The sequence below is a fragment of the Sciurus carolinensis genome, chromosome 8 (genome assembly GCF_902686445.1).
Source record: "Sciurus carolinensis chromosome 8, mSciCar1.2, whole genome shotgun sequence".
Taxonomy (NCBI): Eukaryota; Metazoa; Chordata; class Mammalia; order Rodentia; family Sciuridae; genus Sciurus; species Sciurus carolinensis.
In genome coordinates this window covers 83114411-83137372 of record NC_062220.1, presented here as the reverse complement: position 1 = coordinate 83137372, position 22962 = coordinate 83114411, and the positions used below count along the sequence as shown (strand labels likewise).

Sequence of the window (22962 nt, the reverse complement as noted above, 5' to 3'; positions counted from 1 at the left end):
AAAGCCACCAGGCGAGTTCAAGATTGTGACTGTTCGGTTTTGTTGTTAATCACCTATTTTTAAAAAATCGAATGATTAAAACTACGGTAGCTAGAGCTGAGGAATTGTCTAGTTAGCACCACTACTCTCCCTCGTTTAAAAAGAAAATCAGTATTCTAACCCTTCCTCCTTCCTCGGATCCGCCCTAACCAGATAACCCTTTCTAACTCGGGTGGTGACAATCAGCTCCCCGCGCGGCACTCCCCTCTGCGCCCCGGCTGCGGCTGCTTTAGCATTTTTCCCTATTCCTCCTCCCCCTTCTCAGGGTCCCTCGCCCAATCTCGTTTCCCCTCCCCCTCTTCCTCTCGCTTGCTCTTTTTTTTTTTTTTTTTTTTTTTTCCCTTTCCTCCGAAACCCACTCTAATTGAGGCGCTGGGATTCCTCACGTGAGACGTTGATTTGTAGTTAGAACACGTGGCTCATTCAAAAAGCCGGACACTCCGAGCGGATTTTTTCCGCCTCCTGAGCCTTCCTCCCTCCTCCCCGTCTCCCCTCCCTCCTGCCAGTCACCCTTCTGGGTTTTTTATGGGGAGGCGGCGCCTGCCTCTTGTAGTGTGATATTTTCACAGTCCTCTGGCCGATGCCAAAGGGGTTGGGGAGAAGAGACAAAAAGTAGTTTTTTCCCCTCCTCCTCCTCCTTTCTCTTGCTAATCCCGCCTCCTCCTCAGAGTTAGGAAGACTCGTTCATGCGTTTGGGTTGTAGCTAGGCTTTTTCTTTTTTTTTTTTTTAATACTTGGAAAAACAAGAGCCCTCGGATCTGATTTTTCGCTTCTCGTTCTTATGCTTGGTTCTTACTGTGTTTGTGTATTTTAAAGGCGAGAAGACGAGAACAAAACCCGCCGGATCCATCCATCACTGTGGGTGGTTTTAATTTTTCGTTTTTCTCATTTTTTAAAAAACGACCACTGTTAACAATGAACAAACTGTATATCGGAAACCTCAGCGAGAACGCCGCCCCTTCGGACCTAGAAAGTATCTTCAAGGACGCTAAAATCCCGGTGTCGGGTCCCTTCCTGGTGAAGACGGGCTACGCGTTCGTGGACTGCCCGGACGAGAGCTGGGCCCTCAAGGCCATCGAGGCGCTTTCAGGTGGGCCCCAGCCGGGGCGCCCGTCCGCCCCGGCCCTGCGCCGCCGGCCCAAGCGGGCCGGGCGTCTCCGCGGGGCCCCAGGCCCGGCCCGAGCGCGGAGCGGGGGTGAGGCCCGAGCGCTCACTCGCTTGGGGGCCCGGGGCTTTCCTCTGCTTCAGGTCCAATTTGGGGTCCGCGACTCCCCTCCCCGGGCCACGTTCGCCCGGCGAGGGCAGACGCGCTGTCAAGACTGCCCCGGCGCGGGCTGGAAGGCGCGCTCGCCCACCGCCCCGCCCGGGCCGGGCCCAGCGCGTGCTCCAGGCCCCGGGCCTCGGAGGCCGGGCGCAGACGCGCTCCTGTTTCTTCTTCCTTTGCGTTTTCCTCTGGACGTTATTTACAGCGTTGGCGTCTCTGTCCCCCGGCCTTGGAGAACAGAAAGTGCCCTCGACCCCGCTGCCCGTGAGGCCACGCGGGCTGGTGCCTCGCACAGGCGGCCCAGCGCTTCCTCTCCACCCTGCGGGAGCGGAGCGAATGGGCCAGATTGCCGGGTTCCACTTCACCCCGTCGGACAAGCGAGGGGGCAGGTGGGCGGAGGCGGCCGCCTGTCTTCAGAAAGGGAGCTGCGGCCACCGTGCTGCGCCTCTCGCCGCCCTCCCGGCTCCAGCGCCGGGCGACTGCGGCCTCTGGGGGTGACTGGGTGCACTCGACCCCGGGGACAGTGCGTGGCAGGGCTACGGGCTGGGGCGGGACACTTAAAGCTGCAGTGGGGAACCCTTTGGGAATCCTGTGCCTTTTGGCTTAATATCTCAGACTTGATGCGGACGCCTCGCCGCCGGTGGCGCCTGGTTCAGTTGACTGAGCTACATCTCTGGCTGTTCACTATTTTTTCATCTTTTCTGCTGTCCTCGACCCCTTTCTGCCACTCCTTACCCTCTCCAATCCCACCGCCAAGTGCTCCGGGCGGGCCTGGGTTTGAACAGAGAGAAGGGCTGGGGCACCCCCTCCCCCGAGTTTGTCCCGTGGGGAGTGTCCAGGAGGTGAGAGTAGTGGCCACCTCCCTTTTCCGGACCTTGTGGGGTTGGGTGACTCTTTGAGGTGGGCGGGAGAGGCGGGGGTCTAGAATGTTACCCAGATAGTGGGTCCAACAATCGATCTTCCTCCTCAACCATCTGTAAGTTTAAAACCCACACCCATCCTTAGGGGGTCAGTTTCCTATTTAGTGGCGCCTGACTACTGTCTTCAGTCCTGAGCCTCTTGCGGGCCGTGGGGTCCATTCCGGGTGTCTGGAGCCATTTGTGTGACCGCTTAGTCTGTGCAGTTCTTTAGGTTAGGGAGAGCCCCGGAACCTGGCCGATGGTCTAACCTCTTGTATTTCCACAGGTAAAATGGAACTGCACGGGAAACCCATAGAAGTTGAACACTCGGTCCCCAAGAGGCAAAGGTGAGCTTGCTTATGTTCTCACCCAGTTTTGGGGAGGCAAGACAAAACACAGCTGAAGACAATTTCTTTTCCTTTTACACTTATGGGGCTGCAGTGTGGCTTGGCCTTTCTTGTCTTTTTCCCTCAGTTTAAGTTTATGGCAAGGCTATTTGTTGATAATTCTGGGAAGGAATAGAGGGTTTGTCTGTGGCCCTTGCTGCTGGTTTATTGTTATTGGTTGTAAAAAGTCTGTCAAGGAAGCTCTCACAGCGAATGTTCTCTGCAGAGCAGGTCAAGTTGCTAGGACAGGAAATCAGAGTCTCTAGGATCAGTCGTTGGGAATCTGCCAGATTTAGGAAGCTGTGGATGATCCCCACACCTACAGGTCTAGGATAGGTGAAGGCAGCTGCCCACTCCTGGTATGGCAGCCCTGCCTTCTCTGTCTGGAGTTGGGACGCCATGGTGGGTGCTTCTGAGAGGAAAAGAATTTGTTTTTATTCTGTATGCTGGCCAGTGGGTGTTGGAACACGTGAGTGAACCTGGGCTTCTCCAGCGCAGAAGTGCCTTTCAATCACTCCAAAGTTATGCAGGTTTCTGCAAACACCGCCTTTGTCCATGCTCCCTGGCCCTTTGGTATGATTTCTTCGTACAAATAACTACCCAGAGATAGTGAAGACTGGAAGATTTGTGCTATTTCAGCAGTGAGATTTCTCTTCTCCAAGAGCATATGTGTCGTGTCACTTTACAAAATATTTGCAGACTCTTTTAGCCACTGAAATATTTTTTAAAAATGGTTCCTTTCTCTAGTGCAGGTCTGTTCGGGGCTCTGTAATTCCAACTAGAAAGGAACTGGTCCCTCCTAGTGCCTCTGGGGTTGGCCTATGCCCTTCTGGGTTTTGCAAGGTGGGGTTAGGGTTATTGCCTTCTACCTTCCCCCATTCCCAACCTGTACCAAACAATAAGCTTGAAGTTAATTCAAACCAGGGCTGCATGTGTCTTGTTAAGTATTGGTGAGTGTGTGTGTATTCTGGAGAATCAGAAGGGTTAGCTTTGCAGAGATAGATGGCAGGGGGCAAAAAAAAAGGTATCTGCCTGTTTCTAGTTTGAACTTTTTTCCAGGCAAAGAATTTTCATGAATCTTGTTCAGTACTGATTTGGATTTTTGTGAATTTCTTTATGTGCTTAATTTGCATTAGGATAATTGGGGAGATAGTCAAGCAATCTGACTCAATTATAGTTGGAAATTTGGGTAGGGGTCACGTTGTGGTAGGATATACTTCTTTTAAAAAACCTTCTAAAATAATGTGTGCTGCAAAGTATCTAAATTGATAGTTTCACAGGAATTAAAAAATTGAGGGAGAAGACATATTCCCTCAAAAGAAAGTTTAAAGGTATCTGTGAGTTGGTTACATTGGGTAAAAAACTGTAAACACACACTATAAATTCTAATTGGTTTCGTTTAGTCAGTGTGTTTTCTTTTTTTTTTTTTTTTTTTCCTTTTTTCTTTGTTCTGGGGATTGAACCCAGGTCCTCAAGCATGCTAGGCAAAGCACTCTACCACTGAGCTCCTTTCCCAGCCCTTAGTTTTCATCAAATATTGTATTAAAAATAGGCATATTGGGCTGGGTTTGTGGCTTAGTGGTAAAGGGCTCACTTAGCACTGTGAGGCACTGGGTTTGATCCTCAGTCCCACATAAATAAATAAATAAATAAATATTAAAAAATGCTCAGCCCCACATAAAAATAAATAATTAAATAAAGGTTAAAAAATGCTCATTTAAAAAATAAAATAGGCAAATGATTTTATTTGAAGAACTGGCATTTTAGCATTTGAGAGTTTCTGAATATCTTGAGTTCAACTGTTCATTGACCTGCATGTAATTTGCCTTATCCTCTGCTTTTCCTTTTCAATCTGACCTTAATTTCTCCCCAAGTGTAGGGAATTAAATTAGAAACATTGTCTGGTAACAACTGTTTTATTCTTAAAGGCTTTTGCTGCAGCCTAAAAATATGCTTAGTTACTTGTTACTTTATAATAAACACAAGTTCCTCTTTTGGAAAGCACAGAAGGCAAAATGTTACCAGTAGCAGCAAATATTTATTAGTGGAAGCTTCTTCAGTTTATTAACAAACTAGATTAAATTTTCAAGCTCATTTTTCACTAGCTAAAATGCTTAGAATTTCAAATGATAGTATTTTGCTAGCAAAGTAAACAGGACTGAGTACATTGGAGACTTATAAAAACTGATTTGAAAGAACAGTTGAGTACTGTAAATCCTTTGCTTGTGCTGAAATGTCTTAAAAGTAGAGCCTTCTTTCTCTGTCCTGAGAAATTTGCTGGAAATCTACATTCAATTTTGCTTTAACTGAACCTTGATGCTGTGATATAGTTTTCTTATCTGGACTGTTACATCTGAGCAGGAAGAGGGCCAAGAAGACACCCTGGTGACCATGTGCCCAGTACCTATGGCTAGGTTAAGAGGTGGCAGTGGGGGGTGGGGGGGAGTTGATAGCCAGTTGATTGCCTCAGATCAATCCTGTGAGTCTGCTGGATTTCCAGGTGGTGGTCTTTTTTCTTTTTTGGTATTGGGAATTGAATCCAAAGGTACTTAATCACTGAGCAACATCCCCAGCCCTTTTTATATTTTATTTTGAGACGGGGTCTCGCTTAGTTGCTTAAGGCCTTGCTAAGTTGCTGAGGCTGACTTTGACTCTAGATCCTCCTGCCTCAGCCTCCTGAGCTGCTGGGATTACAGGTATACCCCATTGTGCCTGGCTCCAGGTGGTATTTTTAATGCTTAGAAGTCATTTTTTTCCATCCCATCATCATGTGAACATCTGAAGCAGCCACGCCCCTTTGTGTAGCAATGACCTTTATACCTGCTTTGCAAGGCATGTTGGGAACCTGGTGCTGGAGAATGCTTATGGCAGCACTCTGAGATGGATGAATGGACTTGCACTGACTAAACAGGGGAGCAGGTCCAGGAGGTGATTGGATGCTTGGCAGATTGGCCTAGCTGTGACTGCTAGCTAACACTGTTGGGCGGGAAAAGGGATATTGTTCAGTTTGATTCAGACCAAGCTTAGTTCCTGATTACCCAAGTCTCAAGGGAATGTGGAAGGAATGTGGCTTTTCTGCATTCAGATATCCTTCAGTTGGGGAAGATTATACAGAGCTTGAGGTCCTCCACATCCAAAATGAAGAGATTACATTGGGTTGCATTTTAGGTTACAAATTAAAAGATAAAGCATATGAAGGTTTGGTGACTTCAAGGTATAGGCTTAATGGTTTTTTTTTCCTCTTGGAGGTAAAGGTGAGTGTGGAAATAGTTGTGATTTTGAAAGGTTGTAGCTGACTTTGGTTGGAAGAGCCTCCTCTGTCTTGTGGGCATTGTATGAACCCGTATGTGATTATATAAATAGCACTGATGTCCTTTTTTTGTTATGTTGTGGGCTGTCGGGCATGGGAGAGGGAATGACAAAGTTGCTGACACTGGGCATCTGACAGGATGGTGGTTTTTAGTTAAATTCCCATGACTTTAAATTTCTAAAAAATTTTCAAATTTTTATAGTTTTTTTTCCCCCTATGGTACTGGCGATCGAACCCAGGGTTGCTCTGTCATTGAGTTATGTTCCCAATTCTTTTTATTTTTATTTTGAAATAGGGTTTTGCTGAGTTTCTGAGGCTGGCCTCAAACTTCCAATATTCCTGCTTTAGCATTCTGAGTAACTGGGATTACAGATGTGCTGCTACACCTGGCTAGAATTTAACTATTTTTGATCAAACATTCAAATTTAGCTGTTGGCCTTGATTTCCTACTCAAACCATGTAGCAGGAAACACATTTAAGTAGAGAAAACTGCAGAATATTATAGCTAACATTTTTTCCAAGAAGAATCCTTTAAACTCAAAATCTTTTTTTTTTTTTTTTTTTTTTTTTTTTTGGGGGGGGTTGCTGGGGATTCAAATTCTTAAAAAGAAATAAAGCAAACAACTTTTATATGGAATTACTGTTTAAGCATTAATTGGATAGAACATTCTAAAATCGGGGTTTTAAATGCATTTTACTTTAAGTCGCTATTTAGAAGCTAGTGTTGCTTTTTTTTTTTGGTGGTGCTGGGGATCGAACCCAGGGCCTCGTGCTTGACAGGCAAGCACTCTACCAATTGAGCTATCTCCCCAGCCCTTGCATTTTAATAAGTGTAGAATAGGGTGGTGCCATGACCACCAATGTGCCCATTAGCCAGGGTATATAAACCCTCACTGTGGGGCCAACTTCAGAGTTTTAGGATATCACAAGCTGATATTTTTTTTTGTACCAGGGATTGGACTGGGGTACTCAACCACATCCACATCATTTTTTAATTTTTAATTTTGATACAGGGTCTTGCTAAATTACTTAGGGCCTTGTGTGTGTCAAGGTGCCTAGCACAGCTAATTTTAATGTGGAATTTTTAAACAGCTATGCATAGCAGTACTACTTCTTATAGCATGGTATAGGTGAGGCCCTTCTCACACATGGAGATACTTGAGGTTTATTTTTTATTTTTTGGTACGGGGAGGGGGGACACTTGACCAGTGAGCCACACCCCCAGCTCCTCAGCTCTATTTTGTACTTTAGAGACAGGGTCTCACTGAGTTGCTTTGCGCTTTGCTTTTGCTGAGGCCTCAACCTCAGCCTCCAGAGCTGCTGGGATTACAGGCGTGTGCCACTATATCTGGAAGTTATACTTGAGGTTTTGATTATTAGGAATTATAAGTAAAGGTGTCTGTGCAGTGCCCATTTTAAGATCAGCAATGTGTGAGTGTAGCTGGAGGGATTTTTCTTGTTTTAATATTTTCTCAGTGCAGTTTGAAAAAAATTTTTTTTTCTTTAGTACTAGGGATTAAATGGGGGAGGCACTTTACCACTGATGTATACCCCTGACACGTATTTTTTATTTATTTATTTAGAGACAGGGTCTTGCTAAGTTGCTGAGGTTGCCCTCAAACTTGGTGTTCTTCCTGAGCCTCCCAAGTCACTGAGACTACACCTGCTTTACAAGCCTCTCCCCACTGAAGTCAAATTCTCAGGCTAGACAGGTGCTCTACCACCAAGCCACATCCCCAGTTCTGAAAGATTTGTTACTCTGGCCTTAATAGAATGTTTAGAAACTAAATGTTGATAAGTAACTTCTACCATGTGGTCATCCACAGTGAACCAGAGAAAGATGTAGAAATACGATGGGTGCCCCTGGAGCCAGTGGGAGATGAGAATCTTGGCTTCTGTTTTTGGATTTTCTTTTGATTTGTTTGATCACTGACATACTCCATTCAGGCCAAATACCGTTATAATAAGCTACAAGGGGGCATGTTTTGTTCTGAGGTTTTGCCACTCTGCTTGAAATAAATGGGTTATCAACTAAGGCTCAAAAATATCTTTTGGAATTGGAGATCTGAGATTTTCCCTCCAAGGAGATTGACTTGAATTTTTCTGTAGTGGTAGCTCAGTTGCTTTTGCTTATGTACCTCTTTCAGTCAGCAAGTGGGAAATTATCTTTGCCATGCTTTGAGATCCTTTTATGAGCAGTACCATGGCAGTCGTGTTGTTTTATAGTAAAGTGAAGCTGTTGAACCACCTTTATCTATTTGAGGTGACTCCATTAAAATTGTCCTTAGCTGCATTCAGGCAGCAGCGTTTCCAGAAGTAACTAATTTTTGAAAGGTATGAATTATCCATTCAGTAACTCTGGCAGTTGGTTTGGTCTGGGAGGAAGGAGAGGCGGAAAGATGGTTAGTTGTTCTATTCTTAGCTGAGTTTCCTTTATCGACTGTTGCCTCTGATTCAAGCTTTCAGAGTCATAAGACAGGAGGTGGCAGTGTGGTAGCGGTGACCAGGGGAGAAGACTGGCATTCTTAGACTCTCTGCCCCATAAATCTGATGTTTACAAATTGGCTTGGACTGCCAGGATTTTGCTTAAAGGCTGGCAGCAAGCGTGTTTGAGTGGTCCATTAAAATCAAGGGTGTAATTTATCATGATCTGAAGTTGCATTTTGGCAAGTGTTCAGTATTGGTAAATAGTTATAAATATTAACATAGTGTGTGAATTTTATTGCCCTGAAGGGGAATGCATAGTACATCAATTGTACGTATTTTAGAGAATTATCCTGAGACCATTTAACTTGATTAGGAAATGGTTTGAAATTATCACAGAAGTAGTCTAAGAAAAATCCAATGGAAGTGTAAATGAAAGAGGCCCAAGATCTTAGAAATATCAGGTATTATCAAATAGTTCTCTAGGAAGCATATTCTTTTGTGATCATGGTATTTTAGTTGTCTATTACTGCATAACAAATTACTCCAAAACTTAGTGACTCAAGAGAACAACTTAATCTTTGTCATGGTCTTCATGATGTGGGTCTGTTAGGTCCTTGGTTCTGTTCCACATGTGTCATTTTGGGTCATTTACTAAGAAGGCTTCACTCATATAACTGGCCCATTGGGCTTCTCCTTTGATCTTTCTCCACATGGTATCTCATCATTCACTAGTAGCCTGAGCAGTTTTAAAAGCACAGTGACCCAAGTGAAACCAGAAACTGCTTATGTTCTATAAGAAATATCATAAAGAAAAATACCTTATTCTCTTAAAGATAGACCTAACTGGGCCTGGTGGTACATGCCTATAATCCCAGTGGCTCAAAAGCTGAGGCAGTAGGATCATGAGTTCAAAGCCAGCCTTAGCAATTTAGCAAGACCCCGTCTCAAAATAAAATATTAAAAGGGCTGGGGATGTGGCTCAGTGGTTGAGCACTGCTGGGTTCAACCCTTGGCACTAAAATAACAACAAACAAAACCAAAAGAATTTGGAAAGAGACTATTTCTGGATGGTAGAGTGTCATGCCTGGACTCAGGGAGAAATTGATGGTAACCATTTTTTTTTTTTTTTTTTTTTTTTTTTTTCTCTTTTGGATAGTACTGGGGATTGAACCTAGGGGTGCTCTGCCACTGAGTTACATCCCTAGCCCTTTTTAGTTTTTGAGAGAGGCCCTTGCCAAGTTGTCCATGCCAGCCTCTGACTTGGAATCCTCCTCCCTCAACCTCCTGAGTTGCTGGGATTAGAGACAGGTAAATGCCTCCATGCACCGCAGTATTGGCCACCTTTAGAATATCTTCCACAAATTGGTGAAGGAGGTGATTAGTGGCTTCAAAATGCTTAGAACAGGGTTGGGGATGTAGCTCAGACCTAGCATGAGCAAGGCCCTGGGTTCCATCCCTACTGCAAAAACAATCACCAAAACCAAAAAAACCCTAAAAACCAAACAATACCCCCCCCCAAAAAAAAAAAACAAAAAACAGAATATCTTTGAAACAAAATATCTAAAAACTTCATTGGAAATGGGGAGGCAGTCCCTAATGTAATACCTTGGGAAGAAGGTGTTAGCTATGGAGTAATCTAAGGAACAACCAACAGAATTTGCTGATGTATTAGATGAGAGGTTTGAGAAGAGTTAAAAATGAAGAGACTTCTTTGTCGAACGGCAACTGCGTGGAAGGAAAATAGATCCATTTTCCAAAATGGAGAATACTGGGGGAGGAGCAGATATTGGCATTTGTTTCTAATACTTACTAGAAATTCAAATGAGAAGTTGGGTAGATACTTGGGTAGATCTTCAGTCTGGAGCCCAAGAGAAGGTAGGAAGCCCCAGTGAAAATTAGTGAAGGGGGGTGGTGTTAAACCTCAGCCTTCTGGCTCTGCTTTAAATAGATGAAGTTGTGGATTTTGAAGCAACCTGGAGTGTAGTCTTTCCAGAATTGATTTATTAGTATCTTGATTAATTTTCTTAATTTCCAGAGACACATATAAGCTTATTCTGTTAGAGATCGGAAAAATTTCCTACATTTAGTAGATCCTCTTGCTCAATGAACAAGACTTGTTAGAAATAAATGGGTTATCCCATTGTTGTTCGACTGTTGACTTACTACTCTCTGGAATAGTTCAAAATTTCTTTTGGCTTTGAGCTAACTTTCTTATGGATAAGTCATTTTGCCTTTTATTAACATACATTTGGGAATTCTCTGAAGCTATCTTAGGTTCTAAAGCAGTAGCGATTAAGTCTAGTAATTCTGTTTAGTGGACTGAATACATAGTGATTTGACAAGCAGAGGTTGAAACTATTGGGCAGAACATTTTATGGATATTATGGTCTAGTTTAAAATAACTTAAACACTCAATATATGTCAGCATATATTAAGCATTCCTTTCATTTTATTCATAGAACTGTTGCTATAAGAAATATCTTTTGGATGTACCTAAATTCCTTCAGGGTTTTTTAAAAAATATTTTGTTTTAGTTGTAGGTGGACAACAATATCTTTATTTTTATTTTTATGTGGTGCCGAGGATCAAACCCAGGGCCTCACGTATGCTGGACGAGTGCTCTACCACTGAGCCACAACCCCAGCCCTCCCTCAGTTTTACGTGTTTAAAAATCTGGTTCTTGGTAAAAGAGCACGCTTCTGAAATTACTTCTGTCTTTAGTGGTCACAGTAGTTGCCCAAAGTAGGTGGTATGTTAGTTAGATCAGTTGGTTTTGAGACAGAAGATGGAGCCTGACTACCTCCTTTCAAGACTTTTTTTGTTTATACAAGTCCTTTGATCCATGAAGTACTACTTTCAGAATGTGTTAAACAGCTGATATTTTCAAAAAGGGAAAACTAATAAAAGTGAAATACACGATAGATTCTTACTAGTTGCTTTACCAAAGACCTCCATAAAGTCCTGGGAGAGGTGACCTATCTGAAGCCCTGCCAGTCAATCAGTGGAACCATTTTCTCAGCCCTGCAACTCTGCCCTGCCTGCCTTCATTCCTTCTATTTAAGTTGTCCAAATCCTTAAAGTAGCTTACACAGCAGCCGATCCTGTTTGCAATGGCAAGTCAGAGCAGAAATATCCTGTTTCCTTGCCTTCTCTGTAGTATAGAAATCTTGTTTGCCTTCTTTGAAGCATTGGTTTGTTGTCTTTCTTCAGGAAAAAGACAGTAGAGTTGGTCTAGAATAGGGGATTATAGAATAAAAACATTTACATCCTGTTTTAGGACAGAAAATAAGACTTCTTTTGGCTTTAATGTATTTTCTTAGCCGCTTCATGTTACTATAAACTGCAGAGAAGAGTGAGGGGGGCCTAAGGAGATGTGAGAGGACAGAGGCCACAGAGAGAGGGAGATGCAATGGCTTTGGTGGTTGTGACTAATGGGGATGTGTCTTTAGATTGCAAAAGAGGTAGAGTGTCTGGAGTGGAGTCCATGGTTTGTGTTTGTCCCAGTTTGTTATCAAGTCTGGTAGGACCCTGTTTGCAGAAGGAAGCGTCATTGACTCAGTTTCGTTGCAGATTAGAAGAGTAGAAGGGGGAGTATGTTCTGAAACCTCTTGATAAGAGCCTTGCTGCTTACCTTCTGTGTCTTTTTTGAATGGAAGGGTATAGTTTGAAGAATGTAGGATATGAGGTCTTAGATCTGGATTTAACTCCTTGTCTCCACTTACTAAATGCAGGATAGTGTGTAAGGATGAGGAAATTGAGGTTCAAAAGGTTATGGAAGTGACCCTTCATAGGATCCAGTAGGACTAGGTATGTGAAGCATTAATACAGTACCACCCAGTAGTCAGTCCCATGGCAGTTGTTGTATTATTTCCCTTACATTTCAGATGTGAAAGTTGGATTAATGTGGAATTGGTGGTGAAAACAGAAATATGGAGATCTTTGCTCTGTTTTGTAATGTGGACTCATTTAAGTAGAAATTTGTGGAGCGTGTCATGGTGGCACACACCTGTAATCCTAGGGTTTTGGGAGGCTAAGGCCGGATCCCATGTTCAAGGCCAGTCTCAGCAACTTAGCAAGATCCTGTCTCAAAAGGGTTGATGGGCTGGGGATAAAGCTCAGTTGGTAGAGTGCCTTGCAAGCACAAGGCCCTGGGTTCAGTCCCCAGCACCACACACACACAAAAAAAAGGGGGTTGGCAATGTAGTTCATTGAACCCTTGGGTTCATCCCCAGTACTGTCCCCCCAAATCACACACCAAGGTTGAAATTCATGGGTGGTGGTGGTTTTGTTTCTGTTTACAGTAATCATGCATTACTTTTTTCTTACTATATAACCTAGATACAATACAGTACATTAGTGAAGTTTTACATATGTGCGCTTTCAAATCAATTGAAAACAAAGTAAAATGTGAAAAATTCTTGTTTTTCAAATCTCTCTCCATGTACTTCCCAGGGCCTACCACTGGTTACTCTGGATATTGTTCTTCAGAAATTCTTCTATGCATTATGCGTGTATCCACAAACTTTTTTTGGGAAGGGGGCGGATACTGGGGACTGAACTGGGATTGAACCTAGAGGTGCTTTCCCACTGAGATACATCCCCTGCCCCTTTTTAAAATTTTGAGACAGGGTCTTGCTAAGTTGCTGAGGTTGGCCCTGAACAAACATTTTTGAATATAACAAATCATATTGTTAATAATGTGTTTTTTTTTTTTTTTTTTTTTTTAGTAATTTTGTTAACTAATGTATCTCAAAAAATCCTCAGATTGGCAATTCTCTGTTCTTTGTGTAATAGCTGCATTTGTTCAGCATCAGTGTGTAGTAATTTAATCTTTTCATAGTAACTCCCTTTAAGCATGCTTACATGTGTATCATTGGACTCCTTTTGGGCATTTTTTTTCCTGTGGTGCTAGGAATTAAACACAGGGCATTGCGTGTTAGACAAGTGTCCTACCGTGTTGTATCTTTAGCCCACAAATTTTTGTAATTTCTTGAACTGGGAATTGTTTTGTCAAAAGATAGGAACATTTAAATTTAAAAGCACTAAAAAAAAACCTATTAAATTTCTTAAGTTGATGTGAGTGGTTATAATTTGACAACAAAGAAAGCTTCTTACAATGAAGTGTGTAGGGAGAGTTTCAGAACTGTCTTTTCGAGCATGGAGGCTTCTGTGGTTCTAGGAACAACCTTACTCTGCTACTGAGAATGTTGTGCTAACTCTGAAGCTGTCCCATTTCACTTATGCCCTGGGCACAGTGACGTATGCCTGTAATCACAGCAGTTCATGAGACTGAAGTAGGAGGATTCCAAGTCAAAGACCAGACTGGGCAACTTAGACTTTCTTTCAAAATAAAAATTCAAGCTGGGCATGGTGGTACAAGCCTGTAATCCCAGCGGCTTGGGAGGCTGAGGCAGGAGGATCACAAGTTCAAAGTTAGCTTCAGCAAAAGCAAGGCACTACGCAACTCAGTGAGACCCTGTCTCTAAATAAAACACAAAATAGGACTGGGGATGTGCTCAGTGGTTGAATGCCCCCGAGGTCAATGCCGGTACCCCCCCCCAAAAAAAAAATATTCAAAAAAGGATCTGGGGATGTGATATAGAGCACCTGTGTTCAATCCCCAGTACTGGGGGTTGGGGAAAAATAAGTTATGCATTTACCCACATTTCTTTGAGTTAAATGTGGGTGAAAATTTTAATTTCTGTATTTGTTGTGTGCCAGGTTATCTATTTCTGTATTTTTTCAAATTTCAGGAATGAATTTATTACTTATGGCTTAAGCAGATAGAACACCTGTGCTCAGTTTATTCCATTCTAGGTTCAGGGGTGAGACAGAATAAGACCCTGCCCTGAAGTAGAGTAGAGTATAGTTGCTTTCACTTTGTTCTGGCTGAATGCCTGGATGATGTTATTTTTATGTTCAATAGTATCAGTGGCTTGCTGTGATAGTGATCCTAAAGGTAGGTTAAATTTTCTGCAAGTAAAGTTAAGTTTTAACTGTGTCAGAGTCTATGTGGTATGTCCCAGAAACACAGAAAGGGTATTAGGCTTAGCCTGGGTGTTGGTAACACCCAGACAACTGGGGATAGATTCAGAGAGGGAGGTTAAGTCAAGCAGAGGCTAGCCCACCAGTGAGGTTGGAAGAGGCAGAAGGGACAGCAGGAGCATGTGAGTGTGAAATGTCCTGGGGTGTGTGGGAGAACTACAAGCTGGGATTAAAGAGGCACAGGTGTGAGGCAGGAGGAGTTTGAGGCTGAGCCTAGAAGGGGTTGCTAGAGGAGGCTGCAGACCTAGGATGGTGACAGTGCTAATCTTATTCTTCACGTGTTTAACTTAGGGGCTCCACCAGTTTAGTTAATGCCAGTTAGCAGATGGTTATTTGGGATTATTGTGGACAACTTGATGCCTGGGTTAATTATCAGCTCTGTTCACCAGAGAGCCTGTTGAACTGCTCTTCTCCCCAGAGCTTCTTGGGAATGACTCTGCCACAGAGCCATTCAGAGCTGTTCTTATAAGGTATACCCTCTCGTAAGGTAATTAGGGTAAATTATGATACAGTCAATTTATAATAAGGTTGACTGAACTCTTGTTATGATTAGTGATGGCAAGACAGTTATCAGTAGTGATGATTAAAACTCTTGCAATTATTATTTATTATTATTCTTTTGTAAGGTACTGGGATTCAAACCCAGGGGCATGTTACCATTGAGTTACATTCTTAGTAATTCCTAGTTTTTATTTTTTATTTTGAGATAGAGTCTTGCTAATTTGCTGAGACTGGCCTTGAACTTGTGTTCCTCCTGACTCAGCCTCCATGGTGCCTGGCTATTAGATTTTTTTTGTTAAATTTTTTTTTTAGTTGTTGATGGACCTTTATTTATTTTTATGTGATGCTGAGAATCAAACCCAGTGCCTCACCCATGCCAGGCAACCACTCTGCCACTGAACCACAACTCCAGCCCCGGATTTTTATTAAAGGCATCCAAAATGATATAATGAACCTTTAGAGAAAAAATGACTGACACTTTTATGTGCATGAACTATTAACTGAGTGAAGTTAGGGACAGCAATATAAAACACAGTGGTCGGCAGGGCCAACTCTTGCTTACATCCACACAGACCTCTGTTGGAATCATCGCTTAGGCAAACTGATTAAACTTTCAGTTTTGTTTTGTTTTTAATCTGCAAATGGGAGTAATAGAACATGTTGCATGGGGTTGTTGGCAATTAAATGATGATACCTGTCAAGGACTTCTTGGATTATCTGACACCTAAGTAGTTTTAGCTTGGTAATGTTTGTGCACTTATCATTTAGCAGTGAAGAACAAGGAATGGATGTTTATTCCTGCATAATCCCATGGTTTATGTCTCTTTTGTGCAGATATATAGAAACATTTCATTTTTCTTTGTAGAATATGGATTATGCTCTGTGAATAAGTTAAGAATTTGTGCTTCATATCTACATTCATAGGTCTTTGAATCCTAAAATATGCTTAATTGTGAAATAGTCTTAAAAGAGCTTGTACTTAAAAAAAATTTGGAGGTGAACAACTGCTAATTTCTTAGAGGTAGACACAGTACAAAAATGGACAAAGAACAAGTAGTAGTTCAGAGGAGAATATCTGAAAAGCCAGTCTGCATAGGGAAAAAAAGATGCCGTCTTAGTAGTTATTAGGAAAATGCCAATTATAATGACATTTTTTTGCCTCTCAGGTTAGGGGAAATGAGTAAGATGGATAACATCTGGTCTTGGCAAGAAAGTGGAGTAATGGGTACTCACACAGACAGAACAAGTTGGCAAGGTGCTTTGCATGCATGCCATTTGGCAGTACAGGTTGAGTGTCCCTCTTCCGAAATGCTTGGGACAAGAGGTATTTCAGATTGTTGTTGTTTATTTTGGAATATCTGCAGAGACTTTACTTGTTGAGTATCTTTAATCTGAATATTTGAAATGCTCCAAAATCTCAACCTTGTTTTTTTAAATTAAAAAATATATATATTTTAATTGTTGATGTACACAATACCTTTATTTTTATTTATTTTTATGCGATGCTGAGGATTGAACCCAGTGCCTCACACATGCTAGGTGAGTGCTCTACCACTGAGCTACAGTTCCAACCCTCCAACCTTCTTGAGTTGCCACATCATCCTTCAAGGGATTGCGTTTTGTATTTCAGATTTTAGGGTTAGGGATACTTAACTTTTGTCAGATTTCACAGTGTGAATACCTTTGAAATGTCATGGAAATTAGCCCAGTCCTCAGGCTCTCTGTGATGTGTAAGTATAGTTTCAATCAGCAATATTGTACAAAAAACTTCAAATCCTCAAGAATTTGGTTAATGAAGGTCTCTGCTAGGGCTTGGGGGATAGCTCTGGTAGAGTGCTTGCCCAGCAAGTGTGAGGTCCTGGGTTTGATCCCTAGCTCTGCCAAAACCAAAACAAAACCAAAAAGGTCTCTGGGAAGGAATCCATGAACTCAGAATTTTTAGGTTTTATTATATTATACATCATATTTTAGCAGGTATAAAACAGATAATCTGGAACTAGTATTATTTCTATTTTTTCAAGCAAAGAGAAAACCTGGCTTTAATTTTTGACTCTCCAGGACATTTTGCAGTTGCCTTTTTTTGAGCTTAGAAGGCAGATTTCTATTAAAAAAAAAAAAAAAAAAAAAAAAAAAAAAAGAACAATAGGTACCTTTCTCTTCTTTGCTTTTTGTTGAAAATGTTTTGAAATAATATTAAACAATTTATAATTTATAACTTTTAGGTATGCTTAAGATTTTTTTTTTTCTTCTTTTTTTTTTTTTTTTTTTTTTTTTGTATTGGTATTGAATTCGGGGGCCATGCACATGGTAGGCAAGTGCTCTATCACTGAGCCACATCTCCAGCCCTGTCAAACATTTATTTTCTACCAGTGTCGATTGTGGTATTTTAATATAGAAAAATACTTGGCAAAAAGTCTTCAGTGTTTTCAGTACTCCTGAATAGTTAAAAGTTGGAAATAACCTAAATGGCCATCAAAAGAAAATGTTCCATACTCTAACTAAATATACTGTGATATATTTTATAGCAGTTACGAAGAAGGACATAGATTTATATCAGCTGACATGAGAGCAAACTAAAAGCAAATTATGGAACAGTTCTTTTTTTTTTTAATTTATTTTTATTGTAAACAAATGGGATACATGTTGTTTCTCTGTACATGAAGTTAAGGTATACCATTTGTGGAACAGTTCTTAAAAGACAGATATTTGGCTGTGTAATCCCAGTGACTCTGGAGGATGAGGCAGGAGGATCACAAGTTGAAAGCCAGCCTCAGCAATTTAGCAAGGCACTTAGCAACTCAGTGAGACACCCTGTCTCTTAAAGAAAACATAAAATAATAGGTCTGGGGTTTTAACTCAATGGTAGAGTGCTTGCTTAGCACTGTGTGAGGCACTGGGTTCAATCCACAGCACCACATAAAAATAAATAAGTATTAAAAGGGCTGGGGATGTGCCTCAGCTGTAAGCACCCAAGTTCAATCTCTGGTACCAAATAATAATAATAATAATAAATAAAATAAAAGATATTTGAGAAAAAACTTATTTTTGGGGAGGAGGGGAACTGGGGATTGAACCCAGGGACACTTTACCACTCAGCTACATAGCCAGCATTTTTAATTTTTATTTTGAGACAGAGTCTGAGTTGTCCAGGCTGACCTTGAACTTGCTTTTTGATTCTCCTGCCTCAGTCTTCTGAGTAGCTGGGATTCAGGTGTGTGCCACTGTGCCCAACTGGAAGAGACTTTTATGTACACATGTCTGTGTAAAAGCCTAGGAAAAGATCTGGAAAGTTAACCACCAAACAGAGCCATCATTTCTGAGGAGGAGAGAGGCTGGTGGGAGGACTTCTGTTTTATTCTTTATTCTAGTGGTTCTAAAACTTTGGAGTTTCAATTCCTTTACATTTAAAACCCAAGGATACCAAACTAGGCATGGTGCCTATCATCCAAGCTATTCTGGAGGCTGAGGAAAAAGGATTGTGTGGTCAAGGCCAGCCTGGGCAACCTAGGGAGACAACTCAAGAACCCCTAAGGAGCTTTTGTTTGTTTTTTTGCAATAGTGAGGATTGAACTGATGGGTGCTTTACCACTGAGCTACATTCCCAGCCCTTTTTTTTTTTTTTTTTTTTTTTTTTTTGCGGTACTGGGGATTGAACTCGGGGCCTTGTGATTGTGAGGCAAGCACTCTACCAGCCCTCTTTTTTATTTTTGAGACAGTCTCTCTAGGATGCTGAGTCTGGCCTTGATCTTGTGTTGTTCTTAATTCAGCCTCCTGACTCACGGGGATTACAGGTGTATGCGAACACTCCCAGCTTTTTATTTTATTTTTTTAAGTTCATTGTATTTCAGTAATGCATTTTTAAAATTTATTTTTTTTAATTTATTTGGAGGTGCTGATGATTGAACTAATATCCTCACACATGGCAAATAAGCACTCTACCACTGATTTACATCCCTAGCCAGTAAAATTCTAGAAAAGTGAAATTGTTTCACATTTTTACAAATGTCTTTAACATTTGACCTGCTAGTCAGATACTAATAACTACTTCTCATTCAGATTTTGTGATATTGTTTTGACCAAAGAACGTGAGAAAATCTAACCTCATACATAATTAGGAAAGGAGTTCTTTAATATTTTTTTCAGATAATTCTGGATATGTTTTGATCCTATACCAAAATGAGATAAGGGGTAGGTTATTGAAAAAGCTACTTGGAGTGTGACATCTGAAATACATCTGAAGTACTTTTTTTCCTCTTCAGTACTGAGAATTGAACTCAGTAGTGCTCGTACACTGAGCTAGATCCTAACTTTCAAAACAAAACAAAAAAATTATTTTGAGACGGAGGCTTTGCTAATTTGCTTAGGATCTCACTGTCGCTGAGTCTGGCCTCAAACTTGTGATCCTCCTACCTCAGCTTCCCAAGTTTTGGGGATTACTGATGTGTGCCACCAGGCCTGGCATGTCAGAAGTTTTTGTGCTGTCAAACTCCCATGGTTCCTCTTGAACTTTGAGTGGATCTTTGAGTACTGAGGAACTGTCAGAATTCATGATGGGGGATAAAAATTTTCCAAAATTTTACTTTTTACTTAAAAGCTCACATTTTGACATTTGGCAATAAATGCTCTGACAAAGCTATTTGATTTTTAAAAATTTTCTTTAAATTTTATTTTTATTTTTACAGATTGCATTTTGATTCATTGTACACAAACGGGGTACAACTTTTCATTTCTATGGTTGTACATGATGTAAATTCCCACCATTTGTATAATCATACATATACATAGGGTAATGATGTCTGTCTCATTCCACTATCTTGCCTTCCCCCACCCCCTCTACAACTTATTTCCCTCTATTCAATTCCTCCATTCTTCTCTTATCCCCCCCACCACTTATATATTATTATCCATTTATTAGAGAAAACATTCGGCCTTTGGTTTTTTGGGCTTGGCTTATTTCACTTAGCATGATGTTCTCCAACTCCATTCATTTACCTGCAAATGCCATAATTTTATTCTTTTTTATGACTGAATAATATTCCATTGTGTATATATACCACGGGACAAAACTATTTTATAAACAATAGGCTCACTTTATTCCTTTTTGAGATCATGTCTGCCAGCCACTCAAGCTTACACAATCAGTTTGCCTGCAATGTCTTCAGTTGGAAGCTTCAGAAAGAAAGTGACTAGTTCATCTTATACCTCAGATACCTGCACAGTGCATTTCTCCAGAAAACTTCAATGGGTAGCAGAAGCACTTCATGCTTACTTCCTTTTCTTCATACAGATATTTTAAAAGTATTTTAAAAACTTGAGAAGTTGAGGGTTTTTTGGTTTTTTTTTTTTTTTTATACTGGGAATTGAACCGAATTGTACTCAACCACTGAGCCATATCCCCAGTTCTTATTTTTTATGTTGAGGCAGGATCTCACTAAATTTAGGGTGTTGCTGAGTTGCCTCAGCCTCCTCAGTTGCTGGGATTATAGGTATACTCTACCATGCCCATGGTAGAGTACAATACCAAATCGTTGAGGTTTTAACGATTCATAAAAATTTTTACTGCTTCAGTAAGGACAATTTGAAACAAAACTTGGATAATTTTTTTTTATCACAGGTTCCAGTGAAGAATGTAAGGTGACTACTAGTACAATTTAGAACCACTGCCTAAAGGGCCATCGTTTCACCCACCACCGTTTGCACCACCCACACAAATGTGAACACAGAAGGGAAAATTAATATTAAGAAGATAATTTTGACTTTCTTGGACCTCCTGAAAGGATCTGGGTTTGGTACTGCATGTCTGTAATCCTAGCAACTCTGGAGCTGAGGCAAGAGTATCACAACTTCAAGGCCAGTCTCAGCAACTTAGGGAGACCGTCTCAAAATAAAAAACAAGGGCTGGGGATGTACAGCCCCAGGGTTCAGTCCCCAGTACTCAGCCCTCCACCCCAGCCATGAAAAACCAAAAAAACTTAGGAACCCCCAGGGGTTCACACACTGAACATTGAGAATTACTGCTCCACACTAATGTGTAGTTCGAAAATGTTCGAATCGGTTATTTTTGGTGAAAATGCATTTGCATCATAACAGAAGATTGCAAGAGCAAGCGATTATTTTATACAATACTATGGCATGCTAGCCTTGACAGGGAATTTTACACAAATCAGCTTGTGAAAAACAGGTGTGAGTAGAGGGAAAACAGAAGAAGAAAAATTGAAAAATTTTAAACACAGAGGAAAAATATAGGTGCACAGAAAATATTTAGAATAGTTAGAGTACAGAAAACAAATTCACATGAGGAAAATGAAGTGGTTTTGGATAAGTGGGCATCCACAATCTGGCTTCAAGTTCTTCTAAACACTATAATTCCTACATGTGGACACCAGGCAATGCCTAAGGAAAATGAACAGTGTGGCACCTTTTCTTATTCCTAAAACATTAAGGAAACTTTGTTCACAATGCGGAGTACCACCAAAGTTTCTTTTGACCATTTAGATGTTTTGAGGCTAGAAATTTGTGGCTCATTGTGTTTGTAAGAATGATCAAGAAGAGTCTAGACTTAGATGTATTTCAGCCAGCTTTGCTTGCTCTGAGTAACTGTTAAATTTAGAAAATAACTAATCTCTATCCCATTGTTATAGTGAGAATTTCCTTAGACAATGATTTTTTTTTTCCTTTGAGGATGACAATACAATAATGATCTTTCATAGTATTTTACCTTTTTCACGTGTTTATAGTTTGAGATGTTGGTAGATTACTAGATTACTACTATTATGTTTTTTCTTTTTTAAATATATATATATATATTTTTTTCAGTTGTTGTTATTTATTTATATGTGGTACTGAGAATCGAACCCAGTGCCTCATGTATGCTAGTCATGCACGCTACCCACTTAGCCACATCCCCAGCCCTGTTTTCTTTTTCTAATAGTTCTGTTTTGCTGGACTTAGATCTTAGCAAGTGGTGGTTTTTTTTTTTTTTTTTTTTTTTTTTTTTTTTTTTTTGTGGCGGGTGCCAGTTTACTAGAAATTGAACCCTGGGGGCTCTTTACCACTGAACTACATCCCCAGCCCTTTTTATTTTTTATCTTGAGACAGGGTCTTGCTTGGATAACAGTGACATCTGTCTCCCCCACATCCACCCATCAAAACAAAACAAATAAACGAACAAAAACAAACAAGGGCTGGAGAGAGTATTCCTAAGTTCAATCCCCAGTACCCAGGGTGGTGGGGGAACTGCAAAGAAGTATAAAAACATGATAGAGAGGGATGGGGTTACTTGGCAGGAAGTGGGGTTTGTTTGCTATTTCCTGTAGGATGCCTCTCCATGAAGTTACTGCGTGAGAAGAGACTTGGGGGAGGTGAGGGAAATGAGAAGATGTCTGTAGGTAGAGTTACCCAGGCAGGGAGAGAGGATGGTGAGTCCAGGAGTGTCAGGGTCAGCATGTGCTCTCTGCCTTTGCAGTTGACGGGGAGGCTGTCGGGGCTGGAGTGGAGCCACAAAGGGAGAGCTGGAGGAGATGGAGGTCAAAGAGGCCAGTGAGCTAGTGGAAGGGCAGAGAACTCTGTAGGTTCCCTTGGAGTGAGATGAGAAGCCCTTCGAAGGGTTTTAAGAAGGGACAGTTCTGATCAGGTTACCTTAAAAGGGACCTCTTTGGCTACTCTGTTGAGAATAGTCCTTGGGATGTGGGGTGACATCTCCAGACAAGTTTAATTATCCAGATTAGAAATGGTGGTGGGACCAGGGTTGTGGTGGTGGTGGTGATGATGGCAAGCAATTAGAATCTTCTGTTGTGAAGCCAAAGCCAGTAGCAAGTATGGAGTAGGGAGCGAGAAGCTGCCAAGGATGCCTCAGCAGTTCTGGCTCAAGGACCTGGGTGGACATATTTCCACTAATTGTGATAGGATTGTGGGAGCAGAGTGGTTGGATGGGAGATGAATAAAAGAGATCAGTTTGGCGAGGTTAAGTTAGAGATTCTCTTAGACATGTGGAGATAGAACAGTGAATAGGTGGAAGGAGGAAGAGAGATCTTGAGATCCGGGGGAACTACTGGTGATCCTGACAGGTACAGTCTTTTTCTCTCTTTTAAA

The 22962-nt window shown here is 41.3% G+C and overlaps 1 protein-coding gene and 1 non-coding gene across 3 annotated transcripts in view; one reads left to right on the top strand and one right to left on the bottom strand.

Annotated features, from left to right (window-relative positions):
* Positions 1-954: 954 nt before the first annotated feature.
* Positions 955-22962, top strand: part of Igf2bp3 (insulin like growth factor 2 mRNA binding protein 3) — a 141442-nt gene continuing 119434 nt past the window's right edge. For both annotated transcript variants that reach the window (XM_047561025.1, XM_047561024.1), the window contains exons 1-2: positions 955-1129; positions 2489-2549. In XM_047561025.1, coding sequence (XP_047416981.1) covers positions 955-1129; positions 2489-2549 — 236 coding nt within the window. The remainder of the gene's footprint in view (positions 1130-2488; positions 2550-22962) is intronic.
* Positions 6637-6709, bottom strand: Trnad-guc (transfer RNA aspartic acid (anticodon GUC)). Its single transcript has one exon. It is a non-coding gene; the product is annotated as a tRNA-Asp (tRNA).